The sequence below is a fragment of the Gallus gallus genome, chromosome 7 (genome assembly GCF_016699485.2).
Source record: "Gallus gallus isolate bGalGal1 chromosome 7, bGalGal1.mat.broiler.GRCg7b, whole genome shotgun sequence".
NCBI classification, from domain to species: domain Eukaryota; kingdom Metazoa; phylum Chordata; class Aves; order Galliformes; family Phasianidae; genus Gallus; species Gallus gallus.
Window position 1 is genome coordinate 28,811,695 of NC_052538.1, and position 16,534 is coordinate 28,828,228.

The following is a 16,534-nucleotide window of genomic DNA, read 5'->3' on the forward strand; positions in this document are numbered from 1 at the left end:
CAGGACAAAAGCATTACACTGTGAAACCGCATTTTCAGAATTGCTTTGGTATGATGGTGCAGAAAATAGTTCCCTGTCCTGATGTAAGAATATATGGTCCCTCACTCATGGACTGGATTTCAGTGGTTACCACCCAATAGCCCTATTTTCAAGGAGCTGGTTGCATGTGAAGTTCCAACACACAAAAGAAGCAAACGAAATGGAAGCATGCTGATTGTAACAGTAGTTTTACTTCTGCGTAGTTCCAGAACATCTCAGAGAGCTCCATGACAGTGTGCATGAGCCCAGCATCATGAAAGTAGCATTAAGCAATTCTAAAGTCATCTTATTTTCATGAAACGCACATTTTTTTTCATCAATAAGCTCAAATTAATGCATAGAACAAAAGAAAAAAAAAAACACTTTTCCTATCACATTGTGGTATACGGTTGAAAGGAAATGAGTTTTAAAGATGTATAACTGACTCTAAAATAAGCAGAGTAAAGGTAAAATACAATTGATCCTAGGAAGCTGTTAAGTATATCTATATTTATCCATACGTATCCTAATTCTAAAACTGACTTATCTATTTTATGAATTTTTGTCAGTAGAATATAACTCTGAGAGGTTAACTAGCTCGGAAAGGGTAAATTTCTCTGAATTCAAAGCAGCACTGAAGCTTATCAAATCCCCAGCTCTTGCTCTTCACCTGCACACATTTACACTTCTAGTTTCTCCTTCTTTCAGAAAACAAATGCAGACATGCAATCATCAATAATATTTTGAAGAGGAAAAAAAAATTCAATTTAGCCTTTGACAGAAAAGCACCACTATGTTTACATGTGTGCTCTGTGGTAATTATTGCTTGCCATGTCACTGTTAGGAAACTGTTGAATCTTCAATTGAAAGTAGAGGCAGCTAGTAGAATATTTGGAAATAAAAGCTGTATTAGAAAGAAACAGTCAATTTAACTGCAGTCCAAATGTGCAAGACCCAAGCTTTTAAGACACTAAGCGCATATTAAAAATTGCTAAATGAAAGCAGAAAGCAAAACTCTCTCCTGCAGATTCTGGAAAGCAAATACTGCAGTAACATAAAACCAACCTGATTAACCTCAAATACCTATTATGAAAAGAAAAAAAAAACACAGAATATAAAGTAAATTGTGGCAGTTCAACCCCTACACAGACACACAGACACACACGCTTCTTTTAACAACTGGAATTGTCTTAGGAAAAGACATAAATGTATTTTTTTTATGAACTGATAATATTCTTTTAAAAAATCATGATGATACATCCCACTGTTTTTCACACATTACCTTTCCAAATATACTCAGTCTCTTAGGATCAATGAAGGGCTGTTTCAATAATGATCTACAAGGAAAAAAAAATAAAGTTTTTACTTTGGCAAATCTACTATATGAAGAAAATTACTTGTACTGTGAGGAATTGTCATATTTGTGGATAAGGCAGAAAAAGAAATTACAGCAGTAAAATTGATATTACACTGGGAACTGTGATTTTATTTCAAATTCCTCCTCTGTATGGCAAACACGTGACATTGGACTCACCTCACCTGACTTCAGATACCTGTATTTGACCACTTGTCTAAACTGTCCACTTATATATGTTCCTTGGTCAAAAGCATGGAGAGAGCACTCTCAAAGAGACTTTCTTCCCACTTGCATCAGTAACTTTCCTCAGCCCGAGAGAATCACCCTCTAGAAATGCCAGGATCATCATCCACTGACTAGAGTTTAAATGACTTTCTTTGATCAGCTGCCAAGTCTGCAAGACAGCTAAAGGAATGTAAAATGAATGTAGCTTCCTAAGTCTAGATAATGAATCAAATAATTAATTATCTCATCAAAGCAATTAGTCAGCAATGGTGACAGAATAACCTGAGGCCCAACCTACTTTTGAAGAGACAAAACCAAATTGCAGTACTGGTTAAGGGCACCCTCCAATTTTCCTATGTAATGCACCCAAAAAGAGGGCAGATGTCATCTAGTTTAAAACAGGGTATTTAAACAGAGCTCAGATGTCACAGCACATGAGATCTTCTGTGGCCTGCTCCCAGTGGCACTTCTTGCAAAGGTCACTAGGACACTTGCAGGATGAATTGCTCTGCTCAGCACAACCCATTCTTGACCAATACAAAAGAGAAGAGCTCCACTGTCCATGTCTGTTATGCCATATCTACTCATTTACTGTTTGAAAGATCAATACTTTTCAAAGAAAAATATCTGGTTTTAAGTCTGCCCTTATCATCCCTTGAGGATCCCTAGAAAATGTCCATCCAGACCTTGATATTAACCTATTGGATTTCTGCACCCTGAGAAAAGATGGTTGCCAAGGATGTGAGTGATTTATCTACAGAGAGAGATCTCTCTCTTCTGCAGCTGGACAGATTTATAGCAGGCAGAGAATGACAATTCAAATGAGAAATAAGTAGGCATTTGCCCAAATTTTCCCCTCATTTACACCATTGTAACTCCAGTTGCATTGTACAACAACTTGAGAATTCTGTGGTGGGAATGAGAGCAGCATCCTATCATATAGATTTAAAATATTATAAAATATTACAAGAAAAAATAGTTAAACATTACCATTTTTTTTTGCTGTGAGAAATCTTAAGGAAAATTCAAAGTAGGGCAAACAGAAATTAGCTCGGAGGGCATCTTCTCTCATATGGAGCACTTTACCAATGAGAAGCACAAACACTAAAGCAAGCACCCCTGATCTTTAACTTGGTTTTTGTAATTAAAAAGCTAGTATTTCAAAAACCGCAACTGCATTAAAAATAAACACTAATGGTATTTATTATGCAAACAAAACATTCTGAGCAGTTTCAGTTAAAAATGTTTATCAAGGTGGAAGCGTGGTTAAAGAAGAAAAGTTCGCACATACGTACTCTACAGCTGCTATTTGGTCCTTCACTTCCACTGATCCTAAGCATCGGTGGACTTCCTGTAGGATCTTAAGGCCTTGAAATCCACTCCCTCTGCCATCAAATCGAGCTACGATGACGTTATCAGAGTTGACAAGCACTGAGTCCCAGTCAATGTGAAATTTATCTGTAACCAACTGGCTGCCCGGAGCTTCATCACTGCAAATACCAACACACCAGACACAAACAAAGAGTATTGACAATGTGATCTGCTTTGTCGTTCTTCGGTATTTTATTTAACCTAGATGGCAGAGTTCAGTTGGATATGCAATCTTGTTGAATTACTGTCCCTTCCACTGATACTGTTCCATTAGACAGTACGGCTATCCCTGCAGTAGCAGTAAGCAAAATGAGTTCTTGAACTTTATAGCCATTATGCTATAGTGTTACCGATAGCTGAATATATTTTATAGAAAGAACCAGAAAATTAAATCACTGAGTGCTGCTTATAGGTTAAACTGAACCAAAAAAACCCAATCTCCAATGGCTAGTTCAGTTCTGAGAAGGCTCACATGTAATTTGCTAAGTTGTACTAAACACAGAAAAAGGAAAATTCATTCAGTACTTTAATTATGATTTTGTAGGCTATATAACACTATTAAGAAGGTTGCCATATTAAAAAAAAAAAATTCTATTACTGTGTCCTCAAATGGATGTTTTGAAATTGGGTAGGAGGAAGACTAAAGAACACATTGGAGAAAATTATATTTTCTCCACTCGAATTCACAGCAAGGAATGGATGCAAGCAGGAGTGATAAGTCTATTTTATGACCAAAAGAAAAGTATTTTAGAACAGAAATGGTGGAAAAGAATGGGAGAATGCATTTCTACACGGATAATAAGCATTGAAGTCAAATATACTATTTTCCCTCCAAAGTAAATAAAATGTCAGTTTTTGAAGGGAAACTTATCATTATTTTTCCCTCAAGAAAAATGCAGAACAAAAGAACAGGCTACTGTGAAGTTGTACAAAATGCAAAATACTTCTATGCAGACTGCATCTGGCAGTTGGATGCAAATTAAAATATAACAATTTCTGTGTTGGCTGTATGGAAATTAGAATGGACAGTGTTTCTGCAGAAATATCCTGCCTAAGGTGAAAGACATATGAAGACAGAAATTATTGTTTTGCCAAAAGAAGTCTTAGCTTAAGGAAGTTATATAAACCTCAGGAGAGGAAAGAAAGTCTTGTATAATAACTACTGTCTCACATTTGCAATAGGGTGCTCATTCATTATCATTTTTTTGTTGTTGTTGAGGATAGCATACATAACCTTCAAGGCAGCTGTCTTACTAATTAGCGAGCGTATAATGAATACATATGTTCCCAAATTCAGTAGGATTTAGCATGTAGACATAGCTTGTGCATCATGCACTGAAATATGGATTACTTAGCTGTAGAGTTAGTAAAAATATTTTACGCTCAATTCATCATTATCTTCCACATGTGGGTTTATAAAAGGAAAGGCAGGGTGTTTTTTGTTTTCTTAACCACTTCAGTTGCCATTACACACAACTGCGACAGCTGTGAACAACACAGAGAAATGAACTTGGAAAAACTGACTGTCAGATGAGCTCGGCAGAAAACACGAGCTTCAGAAGTGTATTATAATTACCACTTGTAATAAGGGCAAGAGCAGAACAATTCTTTCAATTCATGGTAATGGTACAGAGCAAGGTTTTCAGAAGCTGTCTACATTTGACAATAGTTTCACAGAGTTTCCACCACTGTTTCCAAAAGCAACAGCTTAAGATCAGGTGACTTTAAGCACCTCTAGTGCTCCTTCTTGATGGGTTGTTGGACATAGTATTTTAGCCAGTGGCTAATTTATTTCAAGACTGACCACATAAGTAGTCCATGGCAGGCATTTAAAGCCATTTACACTGAAGTACATGTCAAAATTCCCATTAGCATCAAAAGGTCTCTTTACTTTTCAGCTGCTACTATAAAATGATGCTGATTACCTGAGTCGTGACTCTTCTCCACAGAGATACAGCACCGATTCTATGCATCACTTAGGCCCCACTTTTACCCTTTAATGAGGCTTCTGCAAGGAATTAATCCTTACTGTAAGTTTGAACATCACCCTGAGGGCTCTGTAACAAAGCAGGCTTGTTACTGCAGTGCAGTAATAGATGCACAGCCTGATTTGCAAAGTTTGTCCTGGGAATCCAGCTTTCTCAAAGGTCAGCTTTTGTCTTACATTCATCACTACTTACAACCTAATTACAATTAACTTCTACTCAGTGGTACCCTATTTATAGGATTATTTCATGACCCCACTAGTAAGCCTGAAAGAAAGTTCATTCCATTTATGCTTCCATTTGCTTCTTCAAATATAGAAGCCTTCTTCCCACTTGATTATGGATGAGCAGGGACACAGTACTACAGAAAAGTCAAAGGCAACATCATGCAAAGATATATCTTCTTTGTCATCCCTCAGGAACAGTATCCCTGTCATCTCCAGAATCAGACAACGAGAGCACAATAAACCAAATGAACATGATACCTAACACTTCCTGATTCAGTTTATTCTCCTGTTATGTGATAGCATTTGCACCTACTCTTTTTTTCCACTTTTTTTTTTTTTTTAAATCTTAATTTGCAAAGTTCAGAGCTGCCTCATTTGTGTCTTCAACAGCAACTCAACTACACTTCTTGATTGTGTTCACTGTGTCATCACTACTGCTAACAACTTGGGCAAACTGCTAAAGCTCACCACTGAGGTACCATTTAAACAGACAGAAGCCATCAAGAACATACCAAAGTCACTGACCTTAGGGGTTAATTTGAATCTTTCTTGCAAGGCAGTTACATACGTGTCTGGAAAAGGGGGCAGCTCATCTAAGTCCACATACTGCTGAAAAGAGAAGAATCTTCTCTTTCAGATTCTGTAACCAAAAGCTTTAATTGAAGTCTCTGTCCATGACAGGATTTACATCCTACAGGGAAAAGTACTGTGCTATCAAGGCTGTTGCTGCTGTACTCTGAACTCTACTCCTTTCACTCTGCTATCGTGACTGCAGAAGAATTTCTTCCAGGATATGCACCATTTAAAAGCGAAGTGGCAATTTTAATAACAACTTTAGAAGTTACACATTTTACCAAGCAGATGGCAAAACAATTTCCAAAGAAAGTGGAAAATCACTGTTATCATTGCTGCTTAATTTCCTGCACATCTCTTTCCTCCAATTTCTTCCAAACAACGGATTTGATGTTACATATGGAAAAGCTACCCTGATAACAAACTCTATAAAGACTACATCTCTGAAGATAAAATCTATCCACAAATAAATATCATTGACAAAAGTCTTTTTCTTATAGTGAAACCATGTCTTGTGCTATCAGAAAAGGAGGTGAAGTTTTGAATCTCCTTGTCTTTCTGTAAGAAAGATTAAATGTGCATTTTATTGATGTCATAAAATGTGTACTGCTGGAAGGGAAGTGAAGAGACTAAAAGACAGGTGTAGCTGAAGGAGGAGAGATCTTATCATGACCATTCCCCAAGCCATTTCTGAGAATGAGACAAAACAGAAGGGAAGTGAGAAGATCCATTAAGTCCCCCAGCACCAGGTCCACACTGCAAAGAAAATAGCTGGGATAAAGCTCAAGCCTGGCCTTCTTTTAGCCTAAAGCTAAACAAATTTTCCCTCTAGGCCACGAGACAGGTTATGAAGCTCAAAGAATGAGGAAGAAAATCAGAGACTTAGCAGTAACAGAAGTAATAACGAGAAGTAAAATACTGTCAAGCATGGCAAAGACTGAATGAATGCAGGCATTGGATGGATGGACTGCAAAGCAATTATTGTGTCAATCATATGACTTTGGGACTCCAATGAAATTAAACTTTTGTTTCACAAGGGAAGGACTGGCCAAATAAAAAAGCATCCTTTGCAAATGTACTGCAGTCCAAGTATTGGAATCCACTGTGTATTTTTTACTTTTCACCTTGTAGCTAAGCATTAACCCTTCATTTAAAACAACTGACAGTTAAAACGAGTAATATTCTTTATAACAAATGAATGGTATGCAAGATGACTATCAATACACAGTGTTATTAGACCCCAGATCTTAGACTATTTCCAAATACTTGAATTATGCCTCTGCACTTCTGCTAGCCTTCTAATGAGTTATTCCTGTAGCTGTAAAAAAACCCTTCTCTTCTACTTTACTGTCCTGCTATCAGTCTCAAGATTGTACTGACTACTAAAGGCAGAAAAATATTTGATTGCTTGCACTAAGCCTAAATCTTTCATCATTTTGGTAACAGAAGTGATTCCTGATAATTCCCAACATATATGAAAACAAGTCTGTGTTACCACAGACCACATCTGTGTATGGCAGATCATCTACTTACTAGGATACATGAAAAGAGAAGTGTTACACTACCAACACCTTAGTGCCTCTGCACCCTAAGAAAAAAGAACAAGCTCAAGCTTTTGCAGCTCCCTGTAATGCTGCTGGTGTCGATTCACATGGTCTGTTGGACTTTAGCACATTTAAAATACCATCATGTTCCAAGATCACGCTATCAAATATTGCAAAGATAAAATAATCCATGCATCCTCTTTCTCCACAAGAAAATAAAAAGGTGTTCAAGAGCCACTTAAGGAAAAGAGCCTCCACAAATGCACGTAAATACCACTGAAAAACCTAAGATTTGAGAAAAACAGGGCCTAGAAACAGGTAGTTTCATGCCTCTCTATGCCATCACCTAAGAATTGAGCTGAATAGAGCAATTCAGCATCACTCAGCAGCTCAAGCTCATGAAGTTGACCTCACACAGAGCAACAGGGATCTGTGTTGTCATTAAGAGGATGTCTGCTCCAGGTGATACAGCTCAGCAAACGTTTTATTATTGCACTACCAAAGTTATGAAAATACATACGTGATAGCAAAATTCATATTAATTCATTGTATCTGGGAATGGAAGGTCTAAACAAGGGCCAAGCATTCAGGAAGAAGGCAGCTCATTCTTGGAGATATTAAACACAGCTGTGAAGCCCTCTATAAGAATCAGGAGTAAAGTCACTGGAATAGCACTCTAACATCAGGACAAACTTCCCAGTTGTTTGGTCATTAGGAATCACAGCTATATTGCAGAGGAACAAACAAAATTCAGGGCCAGAAAGGACCAGAAATAGGACTGTAAATACAGGAAAGCCCTCTACACCCATAATAGCCAACGTGCTGAGCTCAGGTGGCTGAGCCCAAGCAGCCTGTAGCCATGCTCATGACTCTGCTCCACTGCTCTGTTACATGTTCTCTGTGTACCTAAACTAAAGAGTGTCTGTGCAAGGAATACACATCTTGTTTTGAACAAACAGCATGCACTGCTGGAGTGTACCTCCCACCTCCCACAGATGTTTTCTACAAATAGCAACAGACTTTGAATCACACATAAAATGCTTTCAGCCAGCGATGCTCAAAAATAATTTGTCCTCTTTCCAGTGCTCCCAAACACAGTTTTGCTGTATGCATCTTAACTCAGACTCTCTCAGAAACTCTACCCTTTTCTATCAAGGAAAAAAAAAAAGGAAAAAAAAAAAAAGCAGACACTCTGGATGTGATCCTCTGTGGGTAGCGATCAGTAAAGACTGAAGAATTAGTTGTAGCTACACCTCAGAATGGTCAGTGCTTTACCTCATCAAAGTAAAATCAACCAGAACTAGATTTGACAAGATCACAAAACCTTTAAGTATCTCTTCCAGACAGTGCCTACAGCAAAATCTTCCCTAGAACAAATATTTTCATTTGTCAATTGAAATCCATGAGGTAATTTCACGCACACACACACACAATTCCATTTTCTTATTAGAGAATGAAATATTTTCCATGAAATATATATTTTTAATTATCTACTGTGATTCAGTACTGATACTTACATCATTAACAGAAGGGCATACTGGTTCCGATCCGTGAAATCTTTCGGCAGTGACAACTGTAAAGGGAGTTCTTTTGAGAAAAGAGCAAGACATTAAAGGCTGGCAGTTACATAGATGAAAAACAGTAACATTCCAAGAAAAATTTTGGTCTGCTAAAATAAAATTTTGCCAAATTTACCGTAATCCTCAATGTGAAGCATTTTAATTTCAGTCCTGGAATTCTTTTTCTTAAAAACAGCCTCTTTCAACACAGCATTATTTTCCAAAATATAAAACTCTGTAGAAAACAGCAAGAACAGTCAAATTGAAAGGTACAGAGAATCATCATATCATACAGAAATCGGGATTCAAAAAGAAATTAAAGACAAATGTGCAATGATAACTCCTCTAAATGATCTCTTTCTTTAACTACTTTCTTAGGGAACTGCTTTGCAATTTGTGAGCAACTAGCTTAATTCAAAACATATACATCTATTTGCTTTTCTGGCTCCAGCAGGCTTTGCTTTGTTAAACTCTAGTAGTGAAATTGCTGATAAACTACACGAATGCCAGAATCCTTAACAAATACCAACAGTAGTTATTAGAAGAGAAAAAACAGTCTGCTGGGCAATACCCTACATCCTGCTCTTTCAGGCTACATATTACACATTAATATTTAGCCATTACAGCTCTACTTGACCGCTGCATGCCCTTATTTGTCTTCTGCATTTCAACCAAGAACAAGACTTACGTCTTGTTTAAAGCTGCAAACAGGGTTTAAGCAGTCATTTTGCATATGGAAGATTAATTAGTTCCTTTTTTTTTTTTCTCTTTTCATGTTTTCACTCAAGTTAACAATCCTGATTCCAAAATGGTTTTTTTTTTTTTTTTTTTTTTTTTTTTTAATTAAATAATAAACCATCCAATTCAGTCCAGAAGGGACTACTTAAGGAGCATGTCTTTTCTGGGCAGTCAACCAAAATGGTGTAATTATACTCTCAGGATGAAATAATTGAAGTAATCCATAATTATTGTTTTATTAATTGAAGAGGATAATATAATCTTGCACTGAAATATTATAGATAAATTATCTGTCTTATAATTTGGCTTCTTGCTGCTACAGCAAACAAGTTCCCTCTATTCTGACTTGCTTTATTTTGCTTTAAGATGCTCTACATAAATCTCTTACAATGATTCACTATCAATAGTACTTTCGATACAACTAATAGGAGTCAAAGTGTACTGTCACAGAACTCAGAAGCTCTACAGAAGTCAATGGATTCACTTCAGCAGTATCTACCTCTTAATGAACTGGATAAAACTCCTCCACTTTAGTGTGATAAGGCACTGAGATTAACAAATACTATCAACAGTGACACTAAAAAAATAGGAAGACAAAGTGTTGCTGAACACTTGATAGCATGATACTGTTGATCAGTATGCTAATTCAGATTATGGATGGTCAGGTCTTCTGTTGTAGTTTAACAGCAGCTGGCTTAGGTCAAAAGGAATGCAGACAAGCAGAATTCAGAACTTTTGGATTCCGGGGAAAATTCTGGACATGATATGTTGGATAAAATCAGGACAGGTAATGATTGGTCTAGTGGTTTTGAATGTAAAGATCTTCCTCTTCCTTTGATCCACATCTTCATGCTGTGTGGAACCACAGTGGAATTGAAGGTATGGAGGCAGCGTGCTTACCTGTACTGCACTAGAGAAAGACCTCATGTTGCCAATTCTACAGCTCAAGGACAGTCTTATATTACAGTGGACCTCTAACAACCAGAAAATACCTGGCTGTAGATTGGTGTCAACACACAGAAAGTAAAGTGTAAAATTTCAGAATTAGAAGTATTGAGTACCTTCTTATAAAGGCCTTGTTTTTGGACTTGCCAACAACATTGAAAATGTCAGTGGAGTTGCTCTGATCTGAGAAATGTGAAAATAGGTCTAAGTTCACTGTATGTAGGTCAGATTTTATGATCTGTCCTCCAAGGTCCGCACTTTATTTCAAGATAATTGGATTATAACCTTTAGAAAACATCTATACAGGACATCTATCGTAATGGCAGTATAATTTACATAGAAAGTGAAAGGGATGAAGAGCAAACTGCCATCTAATTAACACAGGCGTAAACAGAAGATGAAAGATATGCACTGAGCATAAAACATATCTGAAAAGCTTGGAAAAGTTCTAGTCATTTGATTACCTTTTATCCATATCATTTACAGATGTGGATGTCACTAACAGGCAATTAGTAGAACCTTCTATGAATGGCACATATGTTAGTTTTCATTTATTTGTAGCAGTCTTCCCCTTCTTCCACACTCCCCAAATCAGTCAAAGACAATAATAAAATACACCTATTCCACGAGGAATACTCACTTCCACTGTCAGTGGTACTGTGCACGCTAACAACTGGAACACCTGGCCCTGTTTTGAAGACAGAAGAAAATCAGAGGAAGTGTAGGATGTCTACTAGTCAGTATTTCAGTAAATAACACAGAATGAAAACATCAGTAACCTTGTAAGGCCAGATGCTGTAATCCCCAAATACATGCCTCACTTCAAGTGCAGCAGTAATTCCACCACTGTCTCTTGGGTAAGACAATTCTCTCAATTGTGGCACAAGCCTAGGGAAACTTAAGTACCTGTAATAAATGATATGATGCCACTCACAGCCTCAGAAAGCTTCCACTGAAGATTTTTACCAATTTAATTCTCTTCATCCAGGAAGAACATTGACAAAAATCTTGCAGGTATACTGCTGGCAAATCAAAGCTTTCTGCCTTAGCTCTTCAAGAGGAGAATTTCTTCAGTTGCCCCTTCTTTGCTTTTTTTTTTTTTTTTTTTTTTTTTTTTTTTTTTTTTTTTTTCCCCTTTTGTGTTCCAATTTAAGAAAGGCAGTTGTTCAGAACCTGCTATTTTGCTATTTTGGAGGGGAACGCACTGGCATTTTCAAGGGTATCTCTATTTGCTGTTCTAAAAAATAGGAGTAATATCAGATTTTGAAAAAAAGGACATTAAAGTAGATTAAAAACCAGTCAGAAAGGAGAAAGACTTGTGCTATAGGCATTGTATCACAGCTCATCTGAACTAAGCACACTCCTGGATTTGCCATCAGTCTGCTCTAGCTAACACTAAACACATCTTACTCCCTGCTGTATAAAATGGGAAAAAAAACAATCTCTACTTCTAATTACTCCCTAATTTATTTGAGTGGAGAGACTAACATCTGCTAGTGTTTATGAAGTGCTAAAGGAAAAGTCCACAAGCAGTGTAGAAGAAAAGGTGTAAATGATGCTTGCCAAGACTGAGAGCTGTGGAGCTAATCCTCCTACCAGATTAAAAATGAACACGTCACTCAGGGAGGTCTCTGAAGACCTTCTGGAGATGGATACAACTGGTATACTGAGACAGATCTGGCTGAGAGTAATTAAGAAGAAAAAATGACCATATAAAGGTGCTTATTAGGTAAACAGAAGGTGGAAGAAACTTTCATAGATCAAGCCAGATCCTCACAGATTTTCAAGTCTCTCAGTGAGACCTGACTTTGCAGCAACTCAGGCTTTTCATTGTTGGAAAATGAGTATGGATGCACACAGATGTGCCATCCCCTGTCTCCTGAAAGTAGTTTTCTTGGATGCTTGAAAGCAGCTCTGTGGTAATGTTGCTGTCAACTTAAAGATACTGTCAGAGATCCATGCCATCACAAGCATTTTCCAGAGTGGTGGCAATACTTTGGGGCCACGCTGCTGCCAGATTGTCACCTTCATTGTAGGGCCTACTTCAGCCTACTGGTTGAAGTGTAAGTTTAATCCTGGGAGGGTGATCGGCAGTCTTACCAACTCAAACAGAGAACTGGAATCTCCAAATTCACTTGTGAGCAATTTTATGTGCAAGTTCCTATTGGCATCCACAGTTTTATACCAAAGGAAAAAAAAATACAGCCTAAATATACTCTGCTAACAAAATAATAAGAAATCATATTTTTGGGCCATAGCACACTGCAGATTCAGAGCAAATATCTCTTCCAGTTTACCAGTGTTCCTTCTTGTAGGAATCTGAGACTTTCCCCATAGGTCAATGTCAAGCACAAGGGAAAACTCAGCCTAAATAAAGAGGAGCTCCATACTGGGCCTTGGGATTATCTCCATAACTTCTGCTGCAGCTTTAACCGTGTAGAAACCATAGAGGTGGTACATTCATTTTTTTCTAATCAGCAATGTATTATAGGTGCAGTTCCACAAACACACACACACAAAAAAAAGAAAAAAAATAATAAAAAAACTTATTTTAGCCAATATATATTCATTGTTTGTTTGAGTAGATTCAATTCTCAAGCTGGGAGATATTTTATTTTTGTGTAAAACAATCTGCAATTGCAAAATAAGTATAAAAATGCATGTAAATAGAATGGGCCAGTCATGCTTCAGGTGACTTGTGTCCTACTATTTTCAATTTGATGTTTGTTGAGCAAAAACGTTAGGAGAGTATTGCCTATAAAATATTGCAAGTTTCAAGGTCGACAGGCCAAGATATAAATTTTATCCCTGATTACTACATTCTTTTCTGAACCTGTTTCCACAATCTCATTTATTTATCTGTGTTATTTCCTGAGTGTTGGTTCTGGTTTTCTGTTTGCACATACCAACTCTGAACCAACTGGTGACATTTAGTGCTATTGGAATGCACCGAGCAATAAAAAGTTAAAAGGTCTTCATTTTTTAACTAGGTATAGTTGTGCAAAATCAATCCCAAAACATAATATAATTAAGTAAACTTCTTCACTCGCTATGAACTACAGTATCACCACTATAAAATCCCATACTTTGTTGTGAAGGTTTTTAAATGAGGATGAATTTGAAAGTCATTGTTGTTTAGTAAGACAGAATGGCTAGGACTGAAACAGCTTTCTGATGTCACATGCTTATTTAGCTTTTACACAGAAGATCTTTTACTCAGTGTCTTTCAAGAAACCCTGTACAGAACTTTGAATAATCCACTACTGTGCTAAATATTAGACTCCAGCCTAGTGAACTTCTTATAGGTATACATTAATTCAGAAGAAAACACAGTACCATTACAAGGTATGCATTTGACTTACCCTTACAGTGCAGTAAAAAATGCCTGTTCATGGGGCTAAATTTTGCACTGAAGTATGTGCACTGGTCTTTCAAGAAGTTACATGAGAGGCACTGTCGATTCAATGATCCCACTGTTGACACACTGGGGAAAAAAAAAGAAACATTTTCCATTGGAATAAAATAACAATTAACCAAGAATTAGCTGATCAGTGTGACAGAATTTATTTTGCCAAACTATCACTATCTTATTTTGTGCCTGGTGCAAACTGTTCATGGAGGACAGAATGAATTACTGCTCTTTAAACTGGGTAATGTGGATATAATCCAAAACCTGCCCAAAGCAGGTCTGGGATTTCAATAGCAGTGCCCTGGGGTAACAACATTTGAAGGACACCACAAAATCGATCGTTAACTTCAGATTTAAGCACCGTGTTTTGTGTAAGAAGGAGGTTCTTTGGTCACACAATTTAAATTGCATGACTAGAGTCTAACAACAATTATCTGCATTTGGAAGAATTTCACTATTTTTAAAAATATATGTATTACATTCCTGCCTTCCAGCATAGCATTTTTCAGTGCTCTTAAAGGGCTAGTAGAGATAACTGTAAAAATATATTGTGTACAAATATATATTTTCTCTTTTTTAACACAAAATTCTGTTGGCTTTTTTAGTTTCAAAAAATTGGGATTCTTTCCTTCTTACAGTTCATAATATATACATAATATAAATAATATAATATACAGCAACAATTAAGCTCACATAATGTCATCTTAGCATTTGTGGCTTGGGATGAAGACGCTATCAAGACAGACATGTGTACTCCTTACCTATGCAGCTGTCTTCCTCTTGGGGACTCTTCAGTGCTTAAGAAATAACTGTATTCAAAAGATGAACAAAGTTAAACTCAGTTTGGTAAACTGTCTGAAAGGGGCAAGACATCATAAAGCACATTTTTTTAAAATTAGAAGTTCCCAAGACTTATTTAAAACCTGTTCTGTGGAATAATTATTACAAATGCTATACAATTTCATAGTTAAACAGTGATAAGATGTTTTTGCTCAATTTCAGTAACGTCCAGGAGCTCCAGTGGCCACTAGGATCCCTTTCTGCATATTACAAATGCAGAACATAAAGTTCTTCCTTCACTTCAGGAATTTCCAGTATAAATCCAAAGAGCAGAAAAAGGTCATATTGAATTTATATTGTAGAATACAATAGGTATTCTGATACCTGAAAACCTTTTTGAGCTGTTGACCGACTCTTTATTCTGCCTAGAGACCTTGGGAAATTTTTACAGCAAGGTTACGTGGGAGGAAAAAGGATTAGTACAGCTGCTGAAATAGTAAAAAGGCAAGTCCTTGGTGTGCTTCAGATGACATCCTTCAGAGTTTCTGTCTGCAACGTAGGAGGGTACAGAATTCCCCTCAGGTGGCTGAGAAAGCACTTATGCAGCCTGCCACCTCTCTGCAGGCTGGCTCCATCCTGACCTCATTTATTCTGCTAAGCCTTGGAGAAGAATTGTGACATTCTCTACACCTACAGCTTTAAAATCCATAGAAGTACAGGCCAGAAAAGGTATTTCTCTGACTCGAAAGATGTTGCAGATGCAAAATATCCTTGCTGAAGTATGATTTACTTCAAAAAAAATCAGGATTTGACACGTTTTTTCTCTATGTATGTATTTAATTTGCCATGTGGAGGTACATGTTAAGGCTAACCAAGATCCACTGGAGGCAACTGGAACCTTCAGATGTTTTGTGTCAGTTCTTCTCTGCTCCCAGGAATCACCAGTTACGTGGTGCATTTATTCCCACTGTAATGCCAAGAGGGGCTTCGGGAAGATTTATCTTCTGGGTGAAAATCTGGGGGTTGGATGATTTGATTGGAATTTTGGAGTTTGAATCAGATCACTGAAGGTTCAGACTTCAGACAGTAACCATGTGAGCTGAAAAACTAAAGTATCCTGAGTTTTATCAAGTACTGAACATTTACTATGATTTCCTCTTCTGGAATCCAAGAAAAAGCCAAAAAAATGTTATTATTGCTGTGTTGTGTGTTGATTTCTTAAAAACCACAATGAACAGATGTCACGATATGTTCCTTTTCTCTGTGCATAAAAACACACACAGGAATACACTGGCAGATAAATTGCCTTACAGTGGCATTTTATGTAGAATGTAATGTTCCAAAATGAAAGAAATATTGATGCTTAATTTCAGATACATTATTTCCAGTTAAATGAATTCCACTTTAATAGCTCAGATATTTGCACAAACAAAGAGAGTAGTGCTTACATGTTTTGAGTACTTTCATCATATGCCAGGATTTTGATAACTTCCCAATTTCCTGATGTCAGGTGTCTCACCATGATCTGCTCACTTTTAGCCTGGAGAGAGATGAAAAATATTAACTTTTATCTTACTTGTTACATTTCTCTTTGCGTAGCAGGATTGTTTGTGCGATGTCAATACAGCTGTCAAATCTTTAACTCACAAAAACTATTCTGCTGAAGATTGACAAATAGACCCATGATTAAATGAATCTAAAGCAAGCCATTAAAATTTACTTTGTCACTGTATGCTCATATTATTACAGGTTGGAACTTTAAGTATTCTTTCTCTCCCGTATATAGTTTTCAAAGTCATTAAT

General features: G+C 36.9%; 1 protein-coding gene across 6 annotated transcripts in view; it reads right to left on the bottom strand.

Annotated features, from left to right (window-relative positions):
* The window catches only part of DPP10 (dipeptidyl peptidase like 10), a 362,759-nt gene that overhangs the window by 21,246 nt on the left and 324,979 nt on the right, over positions 1–16,534 (bottom strand). For 5 of the 6 annotated variants that reach the window (XR_006939924.1, XR_005861359.2, XM_422126.8 and 2 more), the window contains exons 14-21: positions 16,180–16,271; positions 14,713–14,760; positions 13,905–14,026; positions 11,183–11,230; positions 8,996–9,094; positions 8,818–8,887; positions 2,896–3,090; positions 1,301–1,355 (exon numbers count right to left, since the gene is read on the bottom strand). Coding sequence is in view for 3 of the 6 variants with exons in the window: in XM_422126.8 (XP_422126.5) it covers positions 1,301–1,355; positions 2,896–3,090; positions 8,818–8,887; positions 8,996–9,094; positions 11,183–11,230; positions 13,905–14,026; positions 14,713–14,760; positions 16,180–16,271 (729 nt within the window). In the remaining 3 variants the exon portion in view is untranslated. Of the gene's footprint in view, positions 1–1,300; positions 1,356–2,891; positions 3,091–8,817; positions 8,888–8,995; positions 9,095–11,182; positions 11,231–13,904; positions 14,027–14,712; positions 14,761–16,179; positions 16,272–16,534 lie in introns of all 6 variants that reach the window. The other variant, XR_005861360.2, reaches the window with a different exon arrangement.